The 22,399-nt window shown below is 35.3% G+C and overlaps 1 protein-coding gene across 11 annotated transcripts in view; it reads left to right on the forward strand.

Moving 5' to 3' along the window:
• LOC122631075 (neurexin-1) overlaps nucleotides 1–22,399 on the forward strand; it is a 289,963-nt gene that overhangs the window by 159,598 nt on the left and 107,966 nt on the right. For all 11 annotated transcript variants that reach the window (XM_043816311.1, XM_043816303.1, XM_043816302.1 and 8 more), the window contains 4 exons: nucleotides 634–777; nucleotides 4,958–5,118; nucleotides 15,619–15,645; nucleotides 20,167–20,325. In XM_043816311.1, the coding sequence (XP_043672246.1) occupies nucleotides 634–777; nucleotides 4,958–5,118; nucleotides 15,619–15,645; nucleotides 20,167–20,325 (491 nt within the window). The remainder of the gene's footprint in view (nucleotides 1–633; nucleotides 778–4,957; nucleotides 5,119–15,618; nucleotides 15,646–20,166; nucleotides 20,326–22,399) is intronic.

Here is a 22,399-nt window from a genome sequence, read left to right on the forward strand (position 1 = left end):
ACAGCTGTGTAAGTACTTACTTAGTTGTATGTGTTGTTCTTAGGAACACCCATCGGCTTACTTGAATATTCTCTATGAAACTTCACTTAATATAGTATTCATTTGATTCAAAAAATAATATCTAAACAATTAGCGTATTAACGTAGATAATCGTGCAAAACAATCTGATCGACTGTGTCTCTTTCTTTCTTTTCTTCTTTTGCATTCTACTTTCGATTCGTCGTATTTGTTTTATTTCCCTTTTCAATCTTCTTTATATCAAATATTTGTACAACGTGTATAATAATTGTCACGTACAATATTTATATTATATCGTAATTATTTTATTTTCATTTGAAATCGATTCGCTAACAATATTGATGTTAATTGGTGTTAATGTAAAAATATAAAAGAAAATAATAATAAATATTGCAAAATCCAATATCAACTTGTCACTTGAAATGACTTCTGAGATAACTTACTTTACGAAATAATACCATGTAATCTTTACGATATTATAATTAAATGCATATAATTAAATACATATAATCAAAGACATATATATATATATATATATATATATATATATATACTCATTTATTAATTGGTATGATTAATGAAAAAATGTTTTTTATTTTTCTTTTTCGGTTGCAGACAAAGTACCTTCAGAGGCATCATTTCGTGGAACAGAATACCTTACGATAGATTTAAGCAAAGGGGATCCCATCTTAAGTACGCAGGAATCTGTAGGACTTCAATTTAAGACGAGACAACCCAATGGCCTCTTCTTTTACTCCGGTAAGTATTTACGGTGCATAAATACATACATATGTATAAATACATATATACATGCATGCATATATACATACCTATACGATTCTATTTTCTCGAATTGGCTAAATAATACTTGGGTATATTTCCGTTGAGCTTTACGTTACCGGTTAACAACATTATGCATTAAATTTGGCATACATATATGCGTACATACACACACTCTCTCTTTCTCTCTCTCTTTCTCTCTCTCTCTCTCTCACTATCTATCTCTATTTCTATCTCCTTTTCTTAAAGCGAGGTATGCGTTAATTAAGTTTCGCTGTTTTTAAGCGCGTCCACCTCGTCCATATTAAACGTAATACCCCTCATTGCATATTTAAAATCCGGTCGCCAAAGCGGGGAATAGTAATTCTAATTTCTTTTTCGCATACTCTCACGAGTATTGCGTCTCGTGTAAAAGAAAAAAAAAGAAACAAGAGTAAATAAAAAAAAAAAAAAAATAGAGAAAGAAAGAACGAGAGAGAGAGAGAGAGAGAGAGAGGAAGAGAAACGGACAGAGACAGAAAGGAAAACATCGAACAGCGTATGTACACTGGCTTTTATCTTTGACATGCAATCACAATGATGGAGGTCGAAGGTCTCCCGATTGGAAGTAGCAAAACCGTAGAGAATCCTCGTTGCTCGACGTTTCGACGTCGTAAAAAATCAGGACGCATAAACCGCGTTCTTCTGTCCTTATTTCGCGCCCGTGTAAAAGCTACACGTATGTAGTAGACCTACATATGTGTGTGTATATATATATATATATATGTATGTATATATGGTATAACTAGCGCATCCAAGAAAAACAAACAAGCCCTGCGCTTTTCGAAGGAGGCCGAGTCCTTCGGGACGCATCGAAGCGTGCATCATATCCGTCGTGTACCTATCGTCTTTGCGATATTACTTTCTTCGATCGGATACATTCAACGATCCGACATGTAACGTTGTAACGTTTTGTAAAGAAAGTATGATGGGTTCGTGTCTTTATCGATCTAACCTAAGTATCCTGACGTTGTCGAGATCGAAACTTATAGGGTGTCTTGTTAGTCTTGAATTATAGGTAAAGATAAAAAAAAAAAAAAAAAAAAAAAGAAACGAAAAATAACAGAAAAAGAAGGTAGAAAAAATAGATTCTATTATATATTTAGAAATACATAGGAATGTGTGATAGTTTGCATTTGTATGTATGATTGTAAGAGCGTGTTGGTATCTCTCGTGACGTTATCGAGATCGATATTATGGAGTATTTTATGAGTCTAGAATCGTAGAAGGATAAACACATTGTATTATGTAGATATTTAGGAATAGATAGATATACAAATGAGTGTGTGTGTGTGTGTGTATGTGTGTCACAGTTTGCGTTATATACGATTCTATGTGCGCTCGTATACCTATATAGGTATTTTCCGGAAAGTCGAAAAGCTATTTCCACGTATTTCCGAGTTACGATGTCACATGAATACCGGTGACAAGCACGGCTCTCTTCTATCTTATAATCCCGAGTATTAAAATTTAAATCCCCGTAAACGTGTTACATATTAAAATAAGGCACTTCTTTCTCAAATCCGTTTACAATTATACAAAATATATTATTCAAATTGACCGTCATCTTGTTGCTTATGTGGATATAACAAAAACTACATCCCTGCGACTTTTAATGAAAATTCTTTTCAAATGTAAATCGACAAGGAAGAGAATATATTTAAAAAAAATATATATATATGTATATATGAACAAATATAAATTCCATAGGTTCTCAAAACGCTCTCGATAAGATACCCTACATAACAGGTACGAAAAATGTATCCTTTCGATATAGACGGCATTCGAATACAAAGTTTTATGGGTCAAAACGTAGAAAGTTGGTTGGAAAAGCTTCTACAGAGAGAAATAAGGATGTTTGCTTGCGCGTGAAGAGGATAAATAAAAAGGATGAGAGAGAGAGAGAGAGAGAGAAAGAGATAGAGAAAGAAAGAAAGAGGTAAAAACAGAGAGAAAGAGGCAGTAGTTAAAAAACAAACAAAAAAAGCAAAAAGAAAAAAAAACGGAAAGGGAAGCTAAAAGGAAAAAAGAGAAAAATGTCGATGCGTAAGTAGACGAAAGATAGAAGAGAGAAAGAGAGAAAGAGAGATATGGAAAGAGTTTCAAAAGAGAGTTGCGCCTCGATCGGAACGTTTGCTATGTTTATACGTAAGCACACATACAATCACACGCACACACACACATATATATATATATCTACATAAATATGTACATACATGAATACGTACAGACAACAGGAACAAAGTTGAAGAACGAATGGGATGAGAAGGATGCTGCAATTACCATCGGACAAAACCATGCCGGGCACCGCGCACGTAATCCGAGTCTTTAGCTTATCTTGAGAACAAATTAGCGTTGCGGCCATGAGAGAAAGAGCGAGAGAGAGAGAGAGAGAGAGAGAGAAAGAGAAAGAGAAAGAGAATACTGCGGATGTAACGCAGCGAAGTAAAGCGGAGCTCGTACCGTATGCGATACAGCATTGCGGAACGCGCATCGTATCGTCGGCCGTGGCGATATATATTGCTTTCGAGTCGTGCGATGCAGCTGCAGTTGCGGCGAAGGTGCAACCCTTCCATCTCGTTCCATACAAACTCCCCTACCCCGAACACATGTCCTCCCCTTTCCTAAACCCCCTCCCATCTTCTAAACTCTTTTCGCTAACCTTTTACCTCGTACCTGCTTGCTTGGCCCAGAACTCCAGAGAAGAGAATCGGTCGGTTTTTTCTTTTGAACGGTAAAGGACACGGCTAAACTTCTTTCCTTTACTCCACTCTTCCTCTCTTTTCCCTCTACCTTCCTCTTTCCCTCAACATGAACGAGACCTGACTACCGACAAGACGAGAGCTTAGGGATCACCGACTGCAATGCGACTACTATGTCGAATAGGATGGACGAAACAAATTCAGAGTCCCCTTGCTGCAATATAAAAAGATTGTAGATACACCTCTCTATATGATTTTAACTTTAGAGAAATCAGAGTTAGAGGTGATGTCTCGATTTTATATTTTTACACGTGGTTCTGTATCCTTTACGTGTGTGTGTGTGTGTGTGTGTGTGTGTGTGTGTATGTATGTATGTATGCACATGCAAATTTATACGAAAAGTAATAAAATGCGGTAATAAAAGTAAATGCATTAATAAACGTATGGTAGATACAGGATATTTATATCTACGTAGTTAAATACGTAATATTCAAAGTGTAAAAATTTTATCATGCGAAGTATGTTTAAAGATAAAGCGATTACTTTTTAATTCGCATTTTTTAATATCCAGCAAATTTCTAAAGAAACGGAAAGGTAATAATCAACCGTAAGCGATCTTGACGCGAACGTAAACACGTAACACTTTAAACGCGTTGTCATACAACGTAGATACGAGCCAAACTGAACGTACCTACTACTCTGACGTATCGTAAATAATCTCTTACATCGGAGTTCGGATACTTCAGGCAAACTTTTAAACTCATCTCTCACCGCCCGAACAAGTATACCTATCCTATAAATCTTGGATTTATACGTCTTGTCTACTACCACGTGCAACCGAGCGCATCTCTTATTTCAGATCAAACCTGACTGAAAAAGCTTATCCGAGGGGGAGCACTAAATCAAATGATCTTTTTTTCTTTTTCCTTTTTTTCTCTCGCTTCTCTACCTTTTCCTTTCTTTCCTTTTTTTTCTCTGTCTTAGTGTTAGAACGATTCTCACTAAACGTCGACGATACACGCGTGAATAAACTTAGGCGTATGCAAATGTGTTCCCGCTGGTAGACTAGCAATTAAGCCTAAAGTACCGTTTGCATCTTTTATAAGTAAGCTCTAACCACAGATCCGTGGAATAATCAGCGTACGATCACGATCGTGTGCTTTAAAAGCAACCGACTCGTCGACTCTATCCTTCCACGCCCCTCATCCCCACCCTTCTCCACCCCACCTCTCTTCCCTCATCTTCCACTAGCCCGCCCAACTCCACTCTTCTTCGCCATTCTCCATTCCTCGTTCTCTCTAACCTGACAAAATGGAAGAACCCATTGCGATTTTAACTCGATACACGTAGTATACATATGTACGTACGTACTTATATACATACGTGCACGAATGCATTCGATGGTGTTTCTGTTTTAGGAGTGGGAGACGATTACCTAACCGTGTCTCTTAGGGACGGTGGTGTCGCCGTTGGGATGACTTTGGCCAAAGGAAGACTCGATCTACATATCAAACCAGCCAGAATCAGGTTCGACGACAACCAATGGCATAAAATCATCGTTCACAGGAAGGTTCAAGAGGTTCGTTAATGGTTAATGTTTTCTTTCATTTTTCTTTTTGTTTTTATTTGTTTTTTTTTTTTCTATTTTCTTTTTTCTTTGTTTTACTTCTTTACTTTCTCTTTTATTTCTTTTGTTTTCTATGTAATTACTTTGTACGTAAATCTTTAGGCATGCATGTTTCTATGTATACGTTGATATTGTATATACATAGCCATGTCGGATAGCATTGCACACGTAATCCCCGAGTCTTTAGCTTATCTTGAGGACAAATTAACGGTCGAGATAGAGAATATTGCGAATGCATATATATATATATATATATATATATATATATATAACACGCAAAGTGGACCGAAAGTTTCTACATGATTCGAATAGTTCGAGAATTCATTGATGACTTTTTTATAATCCGATGACTCTTTTTATAGATTAATTTGAGCTAATTTTTTGTTTGACCAAGTGAAGAAGTAGTACTATTTAACAAAAGGAAAAAAAAAAAAAGAAAAAGTGGAAAAACCATGTAGGTACTGCCATGTGACTCGCTTAGAAATTTTTGTCTGCATAAATCTTGAATATATCTAATATTATATACGTACGTAACACGCATACATATGTATAGAGATGCATCACATTTACATCGAGAGCTGGTTCGTTTGATAGATGGAAATTGGGATAAATTTTAATGCGGGCATCGTTGTCCTAAACTAAATAGATCGTCGAATGAACGTGACAGTAATATCGTTAGTGCGGTGGGTGTACACTGGTATTCATTGCGTATTACGTGCCACGAGGTAGGGTAACGTAATTATTTACGCATTGCTATCGCGAACCTCTAAAGCAGTTGCCAGTGTGGCTCACTGATCATCGGATTCTCCCTCTATCCTATCGATCGACTCTCTACAGCCCATCGTTGGGTTTTGATTTTGAACGAATCGGTCAGAATTGTCTGACGGCTGACTGTCTAATCATTTCGTAAACTATACTATACGATACAATAAGCAGAGGAATACGATATTATTCGTTGCTTAGAATAAGATTATACGAAACAGTGTTAATTCTTAACTATTCCCTTCCTTTTATTGACCGGAACGCATCGTGAACAATTATAGAGGAAAATCGTTAATTGATTCCCCATCCGGAATGGTATCTTCGTACTACTCTAGAGACGCTTAAATTTCGTGTATCTACGTCCATAGATAGAGATAGATACATAGCTATATATATACACATATATATGTATGTACCTATCTGCATGTTTCCGTATGTACCAACATATATCTACACACATCGAACCGATTTCGAAGATTATGTCGCATCGAGATCAACTCGTTCGACGAGCGTGTGCTTAGGGAAATTATCCGATGCGCCGTTACCTCGAACGCTAACTGGTCTATATGCTGGATACTAGGATCGACCTAATTCTCTTGCAAAACGCCTTCTCACACATACATGCGACCCTTAAATCGTCCTTCCTAGTACAACATACTTTGATACATGTCACGTTTCACACACACACACACACACACATATACACATATACACGTTATAGATTCATTTAGCAAAGGATGAGTATCGAAGATATCAACTCTTCTTATAAGATCATCTTTTATTATCTACCCTCTACTATCTTCAAAGTATCTTACAAGAGCTTAGGAGATTCGTTCCTTTCTATTCTTTGCTAACCCAAAGAATTATTGACGCGACGATTGTGTTCATTCCTGTTCGAGTGTATCACCAGAAAGAATATATCGAAAGTTCGCAAAAGCGATATTAGAAGAGCTTCGAGATTCTTTCTTACCACACTACCATTTGTTCCCAATTTTGTCCTACTTCCTTTTACGTGACTCGACAGACAATATCAAAAGGGGAGAGACACAGTATTCGACTACGAAAGGTTAATTCGATGGTTCGAACCTCGTAAGCGAAAATAATCTCTATTTCTATCTGATCTTCCGCATGGCGGACGAATGCGCCATTTTGTTTTTTGGTTCTTTACCTTTGTAGACACATATTGTACATCTATGTATATATATATATATATATATATATATATATTTGTTTTTTGCGATACACAAAGTTTTAATTAATTAATTCATTTAAAAATGAATCCATTGAAATTATTTGACCTTAAATAAATTAATTAATACACCGCGTAAAACTTTACGTATTGCATGAATAAATAATTCGTAGTAACAGAGGCTATCTATTCTATTATATATTTTATTTTACTACAAATTATAATACGTTGACGCGATTTATATATAATATTTTAACATTAATCATAGCTGCTTTTTACGAAACAAAATTATCTCGGATATTTAAAATTTAAATCCATTTTGTTAACAGTATAGAAATTCTTAAATTTATAATGAAATAACATTTTAACGAAAAAACTTTAATTATCGGGCATCTACTTCTTCATGAATAAAGTTTCTTAAACAAAAAAAAAAAAAAAAAGAATGAAAGAAAGAAAAAACAAAAAAAAACAGAAAAAGAAAACACGATACACGAGAATTTATCGAATTTCAGATTCCTATCTTATCGATCAAGCACATTGTATTTTTCGTGCACTTCAGAGTTTTTACTTCGCCTATCAAATTTTTTTATTTCCACGATGTACGATTTCAACACAGAATCGCTAACTTTTAAAAATGTTAGATAGAATATATACATGCGTAGATAGAATATATACATACATACATACATAGATACATATATATATATATATTTTTTAGCACATGCGCATCAATCAATATATCGTTTTCCTATATACAATATTTTTTATGACATTCTATTAAATGACGTAACAGCATTCTAATATCTTTAATTACGATCAATAATATACGTACTTCCGCATATGGAAATAATTATGGATCTCACGTAAAATTCCGTGATTGATTGAGAATTTGGTGAGAGGAAGGAAGAGAAGAAAAAAAAAGAAAGGAAAAAACGAAAAGAAAAAAAAAGAAAAGAGAAGTTACATGATACCGCAAACAGTGTGTCGGACAGAGAACAGAATGCCCGGAAGGCATGGTAGGAAAGTTTGAACCCTCTGTCGAAAGTTTGACAGTTTCAATCTGTCTGATCGGTCCGTATGTACGTAGACAAGTTCACTTCTTCTTCCTTTCTCGCGTTAACTAGTTCAACGACCATCTCGCGTATGCGTCTTCGATGCGTCTGTCATTGCATAGTGACTTCAAAATAATAACAAATTTTTGTTCTCTTACGATTAATAAAATATTGAACAATTCATTAACGTTAAGGACAGAGAATAAATATCGTCTTATAATTCGTAATCTATCACGTATAATGTTGCAGTATAAATGTTAAAGATTATGATAAAAATGATCAATCAATTTGATCAGAAGTTCGCTTGTCGCGTTTTGACAATCCACTGTTATCTATATATCGGAACGTGTCCTCTTAACACATGTGTGTATATTATATGCATGTACACACATATATAATGATATATGTATCGATTAAAAAACTGTACTCACCACGTAGAAAGCTGCGTGTCTCACGCGATAATCTCGTCTCATTTTTATGATTGCAGTGGCGATTATAAGCGTGCATCGTGCAATGAAACGTGGAAATGATCGGTACACGCTTTCGTATATTTTCATAAACGAAAATAAACCTTTTAAATACAACGGGAATACATTCTCCGATTCGTTTTTTAGTTTTAGTCCACGACAATAGAATGAATTAACGAATAATCGAGAGACTCGATAATATATATCTCATTGAGAAAGATCGATTAAAGAAACGACCTACTTTGTCGTTGTGAATTTCGACCTTAAAGATCTATCGAAAAAACAAAAAAAAAAAGGAAAAGAAACAAAAACGTTTGCATTTCAATCTACGTTCATTAAATTTTGACCTTTTTTTTTAAGATCAAAACGCGTCAGAAATTTTCGAGAGTTTCTCAAACTACTATCTCCCTGTCCTTCATCCACCAACCATCCTCTCTCTTATTTCTTTCTTTCGAATCGGAGAACATTCGATAGGACGAGGATTTCCAGCTTTGACGTTACCTTCTCGGAGGGACATTCGATAGGAGTAAAACCACAAGCTACTCGAAAACGATCGAGGTCGAGGGAAATCTAACGCGAGTTACGACGGCAAGTTATTTGCTCGTCAAGGTGATTCGCCGAAGCTTCTAATCTTAGGGATGTAGGTAGTGCCCGTGACTGGAGTGTGTGGTTGGTCGGTTGGTCGGTTGGTTGGTTGGTTGATCCGTCTGTCGGTCGGTCTGTCGGTTGGTCGGTCCGATTCAAAATCGTTCCTTTGATCGTTCCTATTTCACCTTCTCGTTTGATCCGCTGACGTTTTACCGCGGTTGCTCTGACTTCTGCTTTCGAACGTCGAACTAAACGTCAATGAGGATCTTTCGATATTTCGCCGGAGGGAGGGTGCTGGTGGGTGGATAGGTAGGTGGTAGGTTGAATGGAGGAGGATGAGAATGAGGAAGAGAGGATGAGGAGGATCGTTGTTCCACTTTCGAGACGTGTTTTATGATTGATGACTATATGTGAGAGGACTATGAGATCAGATCGGGATAATATCGAACCGGATCGTGCGAATCTCACAGGGAAGCTGAAATATCGGAAAATAAAAGAGGAGCTATCAGTTTGAGGAAAAATCCCATTAAAATATTGTCTCTTTCTCTCTCTCTCTCTCTCTCTCTCTCTCTCTCTCTCTCTCTCTCTCTCTCTCTTTCTCTCTCTCTCTCTCTTTCATTCTTGATGCATATCTAGAGATCAGCAACGTTTTTCCATCGTTCCTTGATATCGAATGAAATTCAAGTAGTAAGAATAAGAAATAGATGAAGAAAACGAAAATGAAAAAAAAAAGAAGAAGAATAAGAATAAAAATAAGAATAAGAAGAGGAATAAGAATAAGAAGAAAAATAAAAAGAAAAGGAAGAATAAGAATAAGAATACGTAGGAGGAAGAAGAAGAAGCATCTTGTAAAGATTTTCACAAAGGATCTCTCGTATAAAGTCAAAGTATAAATTCGATCGTTCTTATCCCTTCCGATCGTATAACTGCGACAAACCCAGGCATTTATCCGAGAAAGAGTCCTCGAGGCATGGCCGATCTCTTTTTCCCTTTCGAAGAGAAAAATCTCCTCGAATTCTTTCCAACGATAGAACTTTGATTCGAGAAAGACTCTACGGAGTTTCTCCACTGAAAATTTCTCTTCGACTCGAGTCTTACTCCCGACTTTTCTACGATGTATCTTTCGTATCACCCGCGGCAATACTTTCTCAGGGGGATGCATACTGCAACTACATACTATCCTTCCGTATACACTTACATGCTCACACGCTTATAATATTTATATGAGCACGCGTGCATAGTAGCAGGGACAGCTTTGCCCTTACTCGATCTCGCACTTTAATCAAAATTGCGTGCATCCGAGTACGTACAAGTCGCACGAACGAACTTTTTTTCTTTCCCCTTTTCTTATCTTTCATTCTTTTTTTTTTATTTTTTCTCTTCCTCTATTTTTTATTATTTTTTATGTTTTTTTTTTTTTTCATTCTTTTTCCGCATTTTTTTCTTTTTTTTTTTTTTTTTCTTTACTATATCTCGTTGCACTCACGTATATCACGTACCTGTATCTGTGGGATACACATTTAAATTCTGGATTTAGAAGAGAGGATAAAAAAAGTGGCCGCTACAGGAGATTGAATGTATAAACGGATTGTAGCTCAATATACACGAAAGAACTATAAGGGTATTAAGCAAGGTCAAAAAGTCAAAAAGTTACTTCGATTTTTAAATGCGATTCTCATTTAACATTATGTTCATTAGTACGTATTTTACGCGGATGCTTTTATATGCTTGGAAAATTTTATAATTTTACGATTTGAACAGGTAGTGTACATGAAAAGCGTAAACAGGTTAACAAAAATTCAATGAGAAAATATTAACTCTTTCGAAATCAATTTATTAAAAATTAGCTAATCGAGAGAAAGAAAGAAAGAAATTGAGAGAGAGAGAGAGAGAGAGAGAGAGAGAGAGAGAGAGAAAGAGAGAGAGGTTTGTATTATTACTTAATAACGCGATCATTAAAATTGACCTTTCATCAAAATTACCGGAACAACCGCTTGATTACCTCGTTCGTACTAATTTCACTTATGATTGGTAAAAGGTTACCCCAGACGACCTAGAACTATTTCCACAATGAACTCAGTTCGAAAAATACAGTCGTTTAAAAACGTCGAACATTATAAAGTTTTATGCTTTCTCATGGAAACAAGAATCGATTGAAACGTTGAAAGGCTAACAAATCAATTACGCAGATCGCGTTTGTGAAACGTTTTTTGAAATATCTTTTATCATTTTTTAATAGATCGAAATTAAATTTGTTGATAAGCTTAAACGATTTAAAATATATGACAATAAATTCTCTCATACACAATTAGTTGCACATACAAAATATATTAGAATGTATTGATTTATGAAAGTATACGATCACAAAGCACATTCGGATAAGATATTGTCGACGAACCGGTAAATATGGGAAGTAATAACAACGAAGAGATAATTTTAAATAGGTCAAAAGAGAGAGAGAGAGAGAAAGAGAAAGAGAAAGAGAGAAAGATAGACATAGAGAAACAGAGAATAGAAGAGAGAGAGAGAGAGAGAGAGAGAGAGAGAGGAATCTCATGATTTTGCATAAGAGAACTTTCACGTTAACTCGGCGTTCGTCAACGAAGGTTACCACCAAGTGCGGCGCATTAAATTACAGCAATGCGTCCCGAGTAGGTTGGTTGGGTTTAGTCGAGTACGAGGGCTGATGTAAGCAGTCGGTACTTCCGCGAAACATGCAAATTCGGTTCTGCTTTGAACGTTTACTCTACCTCAACGTCGGCCAGGATTTCCGTTTGAAGGCCGAATTTTGTTGATCGGATCAAACTCGAAACATACGAGGACGTTCTAAGAAAAACGATGACGATAACAACGATGATGATAATAATAGTAATAATACTAACAACAACAACTGCAAAGACAACAATAATCAACATAATTCCTTAATCGATTTTTCTTAATTGGAATTCGACGATTTCCGTAATAGTAAATAACTGGTACTAGAGAAGAGTGATGAGCGAAAGTGGGCGGAGACAATGAAGAGAGGGAGGGGGTGGTGGTGGTGGTGATGGTGGTGGTGGTGGTAAAGAGGGGGTTATAGTAACGTTGGGTGAGGGAACGAGAGAGGAGGAGGAGGAGGTTGGGACTATGCGGAGAGAGAGAAGTGGAAGGTTAAAGGAATTTTTCAAAGGTCGAACTTGACGAGGAAGTTTTACGAGGAACGGACGCACGAGATGGCACAGTTCGATAGGGAATTCCTGGTATTCGCGAGTTTCCATGAGGCGAACGATGTCGTGAGCTTAAAGGCAGGAGAAGGAGGAGGAGGAGGAGAAAGGATGGAAGGGAGAAAGACGAGGAAGAAGAGGAGGAGGAGGAGGAGGAGGAGGGCCTGAAAGTCCTGTCCGTTGGCGTAAAGTCGACTAGTTCCTATCGATGCATAGAAAAGTCGTAGCGACCTAACCGAACGACGACGAATCGAAATCTTGATTTATAGTCAGAACTATGTCCAGACCTCGATATATTTATATATGTATGTATATACGTGGGATGTCCTATAAACAGTTCCATTTACTATCGCAAAACTTTGAATTCTACGAAATAAGTCGAGAGTTAAAAAATTTACAATCGAGCTATCGGTACTATTCTAGATTGTCTACCATAAGATGGAAGATATATATATATATATATATATATATATATATATCGATTGAGATATAGAGAGAATCTCTTTGTCTTTGTGTTTTACCTAGTCAGGTCTTATAAATAAAACGAGATATCTTCCATTCTATTTTATGATATAATATACTTACTTACTTTCTTTCTTACTTACTTACTTACTTACTTACTTACTTACTTACTTACTCACTCACTTACCTACCTATCTACCTACGTCTATATCTTCGCATAACTCTATTCTTTATTTAGACACGGTGAACGTTTACCATTGAATATTGTTCAAAGTCAAGGAATAAGGAATAATAATGAGAAAATCTTATTCGACAATTTTGACAGACTTTCGTTTTCTAGTTAAAATAGCAGTATCGTTTTTATAGAAATTTTAGCATCAATCACAAACGCTCAAAATATATAACACTTTTCAAAAATATCTTTACCGGTGTATCGTACAATATAATGTATATATATAATATATAATATATATTATATATATATGTGTGTACATTTTTCTCGTATACGACTACGAGCCGTTACTTCCGGTCGGCGAGCTTTTCATAGCGTAAATAAGAAAGCGAAAGAGGAGAAGGAAAAGAAGATAGAAAGAAGAAATAGATGAAAAAGAGAAGGAAGAAGAAGAAGAAGAAGAACAAGAAATAGAAAAATGCAGAAGGCAAAGAAGAAGAGCACGTGCATACATACTATAGCGATTCAGTGACATGCGAGGACTCTTCTTCCTTTCTCGCGTGTTCTCGAACGTACATACATTTCTTTGCTCTTCTCAACATTCTGAAAGAAAACGTAAGGAGACCTGCTAGGAGAATATTTCTTTTTTCTACTCTGCGATATCGATCTATCGAGATAATTTTGAATAAAGCAATAGTACGTCCAATCGATAAGTTCTAATCTCATTAGCCATCGATTCAATCCGAATACAATTACTGAACTGAATTCGATCTAATTCGATTCTAATCGAACGTTTGGATAAAAAAGAAAAAAAGAAGAGAAAAGAGAAAAGAATAATACGATAAACGTGTCTCGCGTACGTTTTCATAAAATTATATATTCACAGATAATCTTGGATTTATTAAGATTACTTTTACTAGATATTATTTACATTTATTATCACACGTTTCTTTTTTCAAATAAATCTTATTGTTACTACTATTATCGTAGATTTAATATTATCGAAAATCTTGTAATAAAATTAGCGCACAATTGATCGTCGTTGAATTCCTAATAAAGCACTATTTAAAGATAGTTATGGGGTATACCCAGGGATAATTAACTCCCGTTTATTTCCTAAAGCATTGAACGTATTAATCGACATGCATACTCGTACATACATAGGTAATAATTTCGTGTCGTCGATCGTTTCGGTAGCCACAGTATTGACAGAATTATTCGAGGACCAAAGTTCATTGACTCGACGCCGTTAATAAGCTCATGCTTATGCAAGTCCATCGGCCTTCGTACTAAGCTCAGACTCCTATTAGGCAGATAGTAGATCGCAGGCAAACAACGAGGACACCGGACTAACCTGCCGTGCTATTGACATCGGTCCCGTCCGAGTAGGTGCGCTACTCTGTTCTCTATTCTCATATCGGAAGCCTATCGAAAGCTTGTAAAGCGGAACGATCGTCCTATCGTCCTGTTTAAACCTAAATTTACACTTAACACGAAAACTTCGATTTAACGAAAATACAATTAACATCGCACGTTATACGTAGCTAATATATATCAGCTGTTTAATGCAATAGCGGTGTAAGTTAATTTTTTGTTTTCTTCTTTCATCTATTTCGTTTAATACCACATCTCGAATAAACGTCATTCCGTTCCATGTTGTAACGAGTCTATAAGTCCATTTCATTAGTTTCTCATTAGATAGCCGGATCGAAGTATTTACCGCTTACCGACAAACTGTTCGATGAATAATTGATCTAAGTCGAAGTAATAAAGGATTAAAATCATATCATGTATATCGATTTTTCAAGAAAAATGATATCATTACGTCGAGGTATATGTACGAATTTACATTTAACGGGACTTTCGTTTCGTCTCTCGTTATTAATATATCGTCTGTTTTTTTTTTTTTTTTCGACAGACCATTCATTCATCTCTGTCATTAAAATTAACGTGGAACGTGAAATTTCGGTTGTCAATTAATGAAAAAAATAAAAAAAGAAAGAAAAGAAAGTCCTTCCGAGACAATTATCATTCAATTTCTATTCGAAAGTGACGTGAGAATTAAACTTCGAGTTCAAAGAAAGTAATGAGTTTTTATGGCCGATGAGTTGGAAGGGTTGGAAGGGACAAAGGGTGGTACGAGAATACTTCGTGACTAATTAGATGAATATATTAAGGAGGAAGAAAACGACTTTGGGTCGATGACTAGTAGTAGTAGTTGGTAAATAAAGTCTCTTTAATTGCTCTCCCTTTTACTTTCCTCTATTCTCTTGGAAACTTAATTATAACGTAGTGATTTTAAACATAGAAAATAATAACAACAAAAATAATAACATTAATAAGAGTAATAATAAGGATAAGAGAGTTTGCGAGTCGAATAAAATTTTTCAAATTAATATTACGAGTTCTCTTTCGTTCGCGCTTCAAGGCTCTTCTTATTTATTTCCTTTTTTTTTTTTTTTTTTCTTTTTTCTTCGAATAGATAAGAATCGCTTCGATAGAAATAAAATTCATACCTTCGTACTCTCGATTGATTCTTTTTCGCTTTCTGTTTCAGATCTCCTCAATCACTAGCTTCTGCAGGGTAAGTAGACATATCCCAAAGAGTTTCCTTCTCTTTAAAAATCGTTTCTCGATGCCTCCTCGATATACATATATCTGTATATCGTATATCTATATACACATATATATATATATATACATACATATAAGTATCTATGTATATATATATATGTCGTATACTGTGTGTGTGTGTGTGTGTGTGTGTGTGTGTGTGTGTGTATATATATATATATATATATATATATATATATATACGTAGGAATAATTTTAAGATGTCGATGCATCTTTCTTGCGACTTCGAGATATCACGAGAAGAAAAATCGAAGGAAACGGATGGAGAGTTAGAACGGATCGTTTTCTCGCATAACGAAAAGACGAGAGGATTATCGATGCCCTGAGATATATAAGATCGGTAAAGAAAAAGAAGAAGAAGAACAAGATGAAGAAAAGAGAAAAAAAAAGGAAAAGAAAAAGAAAAGAGATGGAAAAGAATTGGTTCAAGGATGTTACGGGTTATAGATGGCTCGATTCTCTCGTTAAAAATGTTGGCCATCCTTTCGAGCTAGTCGAGTACCTATCTCTTACAAAAAAGATCCCTTTCCCCTTTTCTTTCTTACCCTTTCGATACGTGAAAGGACAAAAGCGATAAAAATAGAAAAGATAGATATAGATCTAAGGAATTGATCTATATAATAGACTTTTTGACGAGATCTTTTATGTATCTTTTACGTATATCGAAAAAAAAAAAAATAAAAAAAAAAAAAGAGAAAGAAAAAACGTCCAACGATATTGTTTTTTTTTTCTTCTTTTCTTTTCTCTCTTTTTTTTTTTCTTTTCTTTATTCTTTTTTCTCCACTCCCGTCCCCCTTCCCCTCGCGAAAGTTTCTCGTCGATCGCGAGAATCAATTATAAAAATTATAAGAGGATTTCCGTAAGATCCACGAATATAATCCAATTATCGTTGAAACGTCGGCGAGAACAATGGTATACTCGGAGGATCCCATAACAAGTTCATAGATTTCTTTTTTTTTTTTTTTTTGAAGGCCATTTTCTTTTTCCTTCCTCAGCCTCTCCTACCCCCCACCACATTCCACCCCACCCCTCCGTTTCCTCGTTGCTTCCTCGTTTCGTCTCTTTTCTTCTCCTTTCTTTTATCTTGTCTTTTCTTTTCTCTTTCGCCGTCCCGTCGTGCTTTTCCTCGAGTGTTCTCCAAATTTCAAGGATGGAAGGACAGGATGGAAATAACGATGCTCTCGAAAGGGAAGAAAAGAGAAGAAAAGAAAAGAAAGGAGAAGAGTGTTCTTACGAGTGATGAGAGAGAAAGAAATAGGGAAAGACAAAAATCACATTTATTGCCATAGAGTACTATACGTTCTCTCTTTTTCTTTATATATATGTGTGTGTGTGTGTGTGTGTGTGTGTGTGTGTGTGTGTGTGTGTGTGTGTGTGTGTGTGTGTGTGTGTGTGTGTGTGTGTGTGTGTGTGTGTGTGTGTGTGTGTGTGTGTGTGTGTGTGTGTGTAAAGAATGAAGCGACACGAAAAATAAAACAAGGGTGATGTAATTTGAACAATAAAAGAAAAATAAAATAAACTAAGCAAATAATAATGATAATAAGATCAACAATAACAACAGCAGTAATAATATAATAATAGAAGAGGGCATAAAGAACATTAAAGAAATATTTACAAATATACAAAGATATAAGCGGAATAGAGAAAGAGAGACAGAAGAAAAAAGAAAGAGAGAGAGAGAGAGAGAGAGAGATAAATATATAAACAGAAAAGTTAAGAGCAAAAGTAAATTCTTTAATTCTATGACTCACCTTTTGTTCCAGACGGAAGGACCCACAGTTGAAAATTATTTTTGATGATACGAACGAGCTTTCCTTCCTTCTCTCTCTCTCTCTCTCTCTCTCTCTCTCTCTCTCTCTCTCTTTCTTTCTTTTTCTCACTCTGAACTTTCTTTAATTGATCTCGGAAGTAGTTTAGAAGAGGGAAGAGAATAGAAAGGTACGAGAGTTAATGCGAACTGCTTATCGAGCCGAGGAAATCTTCTAGAAGCACAAACACGGTCATTTACCTCTCAGTTCGTTGGCTAAGCTCGAGAGATCCCTCTTTTCTCTCTCTCTCTCTCTATCTCTCAATGACGAAGTAGACCTTTAATTTTACCATTGTAAGTTTCACTGGTTACATAGAGACTCTTCTCTCCCTTTCTCTTTCTCTTTCTCTATCTATATATCTATCTATCTATCTATCTATCTACCTATCTATCTCTCTTTCTCTCTCTCTCTCTCTCTCTCTCTCTCTCTCTCTCTCTCTCTATCTATTTATCTATCTTTCATTCTGACGAGAGGAAACGGTCTCGAAAGATAGATATCTTCGAGAGTTATGAAGTGAAAACGAACGGTACTCACGACGAGAGCGTTCAAACAAGACTACCACCGTTCGTTATTTAAGACAAAAGTATAGACACTCCGTCGGCGAGGAGAGATAGTTCCATTCTCGTTTGATAACAATCAAAATGATAAAAGGTCGAATTAACTGAGGGAAAACCAAAGTATGTATACATACATACGTAAACATACCATTGTTATAGGTATGTTTCTTATTTATTCGAGGTTAAACGTAAACTATTACGTCGAATATTTACGGTTGGAAAGTTTCGACCGTAAAGTTCGTTATACATATATCTCGAATTCTATTTCGAGACTTTCGAGAACGAATTGTAAATCTATTCTTCGTTTGGTACTGTAAAATGTCGGAGATAAGGGCATGAGAATTATGAGAGAGAGAAAGAGAGAGGTAGAAATGCAAAGGGGAAGAAAATGAGAAAGAAAGGGTTAACGAGTAGATAAATAGATAAAAAGAGAGAGAAAGAGAGAGAAGGGTGCTATACGACCGCAATATATCCAAAGATGGATACATTCTCGAGGAAAGTTGCTCGATTAGAGTTGTCTCGAGAAAGATAGAGAGAGAAAGAGAAAAAGAGAGAGAGAGAGAGAGAGAAATACCGAGAGATAACGACGATCGACGCCAAACACGAGGAAAGTCGTAATGGAATGGTCTTTAGCCTTTCGCTACTAGAAAATGTTGGTGAAGTTTGTCGTAAAGAGTGGGAGGGGTATCTATCTACTCTTATACCCAAACACAAGTGTGTAGGCAGCAGCTTGTTCTCTAGCTTTTGAAAAGTTTCTCTCAGCTGTCTTTCGTGGAAGACGAAAGCTAAAGAGTCCTTTCTTCTTATCGACCTATGTAATAGCTGAAAGCTCGACTTTCCGAAAATTTTCCCCCGTTTGGTAAATTCGATATTATATTCTCAGTGGGATAAGCTAGCAACTATAATAACGAGTTCTCTCATCTTCGTTCCTCCGGTCCCAGAGGACAAGCGTTTCTCGAAAAAGGACTGAAAGCTTCTAACTCGTTCGAGTTGGATTAATTGGCTTAATTAAAAAGTTCTGGCCCTGGCTTTGCACGTCAGATAGATAGATAGATAGATAGATAGATAGATAGATAGATAGATAGATAGACAGATAGATAGAGAGAGAGAGAGAGAGTACGTTCCCACAAATATCATTAATCCGACGTAAGGGATAATATTACGAGAAGTACGCATTTACGATTAGTTTTATTCCGATAATAAATAATAAACTCCCTTTGCCTCTTTGTTTCTTTCTCTCTCTTTCTCTATCTATCTATTTATCTCTATCTCTATATATCTCTATCCTTCTCTTCTTTCTTTCTCCTTCTCTCTTTATTATTATCATCATCATCGCAGAATAGAGTTCTTCAGACTGACTCTCTTTCTCGAAGCGTAAAAATACACTTTACATTCGTCCGAAACTCGAACTGCGAAACTTTGCTTCCGTTGTTAAAACTTTAAAGGTAGGAAAAGTAATGCGTAAGATAGAAAGAGAGCCGCCGGAGAGAAAAACAGAGAAAGAGAGAGAAGGAGTTTTCTCTTCAAGAACGACGCTCTGAGGATTTCGATGCCATGGAAATCGGACTTAAGGAAATATGACGTCGAGCGTTTCTCTCCTGAAGAAGCAAACGGAACACCGATACCAAGAAGATCTCTCTCTCTCTCTCTCTCTCTCTCTCTCTCTCTTTCATAGACGAACTAGAGAGAAAAGTACTCATCCTTTCCTTACACTTTTTTATACTACCTTTCTCACCTTATTGGACTTTTAAACGAGCGAGTTTAGAAAAGCCACTCTTGTCTCGAAGTATTGCATTCATTATTTCGACCTTTTCGTTACATTTCTCTTCTTCTCTTTTTTTTTCATTTCTTTCTTTCCTTCCTTCCTTTCCTTTTCTTTTTTTTTTTTTTTTTTTAATTGTACTGTAGTAAAACACTACTCCGATCATCGTTAGCTCCCAATTTCAATCGTCAAAGAGGCATCGTGAAACGAAAAAGGAGAGATTGATATCTTTCATTCCTCTTTTTTTTTATTCATTCATTCATTCATTCATTCATTCATTCATTTATTTATTTATTTATTTATTTATTTATTTATTCAAAAAAAAAAAAAATCACTCGTTTCAGCTTTCGGCCATCGTCGATGGAATTTATGCGGAGCACGGACACACCGCAGGATCGTTCACACGTCTAGCGAGCGATCGACTTCTAGTCGGTGGTGGTGCTGATGCGAGATCTTTGCAAGGTGCCAAAGGGATCAACAACTTTGTCGGCTGTCTAAGAAAGGTTAGTTTCCTCGAGAATTCGACGACATCGACGACATAGTTGCTATTTCGAAACTTTATCGTCAAGAGAGATCCTACCTTCGATTCGAAAATTCGAATGTCCGTCAGTTATCAACGAAGTTTACAAATATATATGGTTATTAAAATCGATCGATCGATTTGTTTTGATAAATTATCCGTCCTCGTATGTCTAAGAAAATTAGAATCCAAAAGAATCTCCGATATCTTTTTTATCTATTAAAACAAGTTGATAGTTGATGGACGATCTCATTGGAAATGGCAATTAGAATTGACAATGAAAAATTAAAATAAAAAATCAGTTTAATTTTTTAAACTTTTTTTAAAAAATTTGAGAAAGATATTCGTTGGCATGTGAAAAAAAAAAAAGAAAAGAAAAAGAAAAAATCTTTATCGATTTTTTTGTAGAATTTCAATATTTTAATAATCCTTTGACGCAAAAAGGACGATTCGATGATATAAGGAATATTATTAAAAATGAAAATGGTTAAGATTTATTGCTAGCTTCCTTTCGATATCCGATGAATCGTATATAGCGCAAAGGTTTTCAGACGATTCGATTATTATAGAGAGGACAAATAAACGATCGTAGAGCAAACGCACGGGGCTGATTTTATCGACGGAACAATCTCGTGGACCGCTGTCGGGCTTTTCTATCAAATTTACAGCGTCGATTTTGACGTAATTCAATATGGTAGAATAATTAATCGAATATTAGCGGGAACGAGATGAATGTAATACGTCGATCGTTCAAATGTGACAGTTTCCTCGCAAATCAAATTTATGAATATATAGTATAAAGTGTTCTATAAATTTCGTCAAAAAATATTTTAATTACATCTGATTTACATAGCTTTCGAAACGTATATACTTAAAACGTTGCCAATAATTTTGAAAAATTTTTTCTATTTATAATACACGCTGTCACAATATAATTTGTTTATTACTATAACGTGTTACGTTCACATTCGTAAAAATAATGTATATATATATATATATATATATATATATATTATAATAATTGCTATTTAATCGCAAGTTATGATAAATGATTAACGAAGTATCGTTTTAATTTCAATCGATTTCAATTAGAAATCTGTATGCTTGATGCTCTATTGTATGAATCGCACAGATCGAACTTTTTTTCCTAGGCAAAGAAATGTCGCGTAACTCGTTTGGAACAAAACATCGAGGACACCGTTTCGTGATTCGTATTTCAACACGATTATTCTAACGTTAAATATTTGTCGATCAAACGAATTGACTTTACGTTCACACACCGCAACGAATGCAACGAACGGAGGAGTCCTTTGTTAAGCAATTATCGCTTTCCCTTCGCATTGTCATTGTAAATGCTTTGATCGTAATTTATGAAGAGAGTGAGAGAGAGGGAGAGAGAGAAAGAGAGAGTACACAAAATATAAGAAAGATTTATATTCTAGTACTGTCCATGTTATCAATTAAATTTTCGTCACTTTTCTTTCTCTTTTATTTATCGATATTCATGCACAAATTAAATCCCTTAAAATTACTTTTTAGTGATAATAAAATTTTCAAAAAAAAAAAAAAAAATACATATACATATACATCAATCAAGTTAATACACAAATATTTACAAATGATATTTATAAATTAATCACTATGACTTTAAAAAGATTTAAAATATCGTTTAATCTCCCAACAAAGAAAGCAATGTCAATTTTCATTAAATATCTACGATTTTCGTCTTTTTATTTTCCTTTTGAATTCAAAAATTTGCTCACTTACTTTAAATAATCTGTTATTTACGTCGGCTAGAAATGAACGGTCAATATTCTAGAATATATTTTTTAGTGAATTAGAAGAAAAGTGAGAAAAATAGAAATATGAATATACCGAAAAAGAAAGAAAAAGAAAAGGGAGTCTCAGAAATAATCGATAATTTTAGAGAATCTATCGATCCTAAATGGGTGACATAGAAGATGCTCGGCACAAAAATAAAATAAATTTAAGGGATTAAAAATATCAAAGCGTCCGTACAAGTCTCAGCGACTGCGGTCATTGCGACGAAATGAAAT

This window comes from Vespula pensylvanica, chromosome 8 (genome assembly GCF_014466175.1).
Source record: "Vespula pensylvanica isolate Volc-1 chromosome 8, ASM1446617v1, whole genome shotgun sequence".
Taxonomy (NCBI): Eukaryota; Metazoa; Arthropoda; class Insecta; order Hymenoptera; family Vespidae; genus Vespula; species Vespula pensylvanica.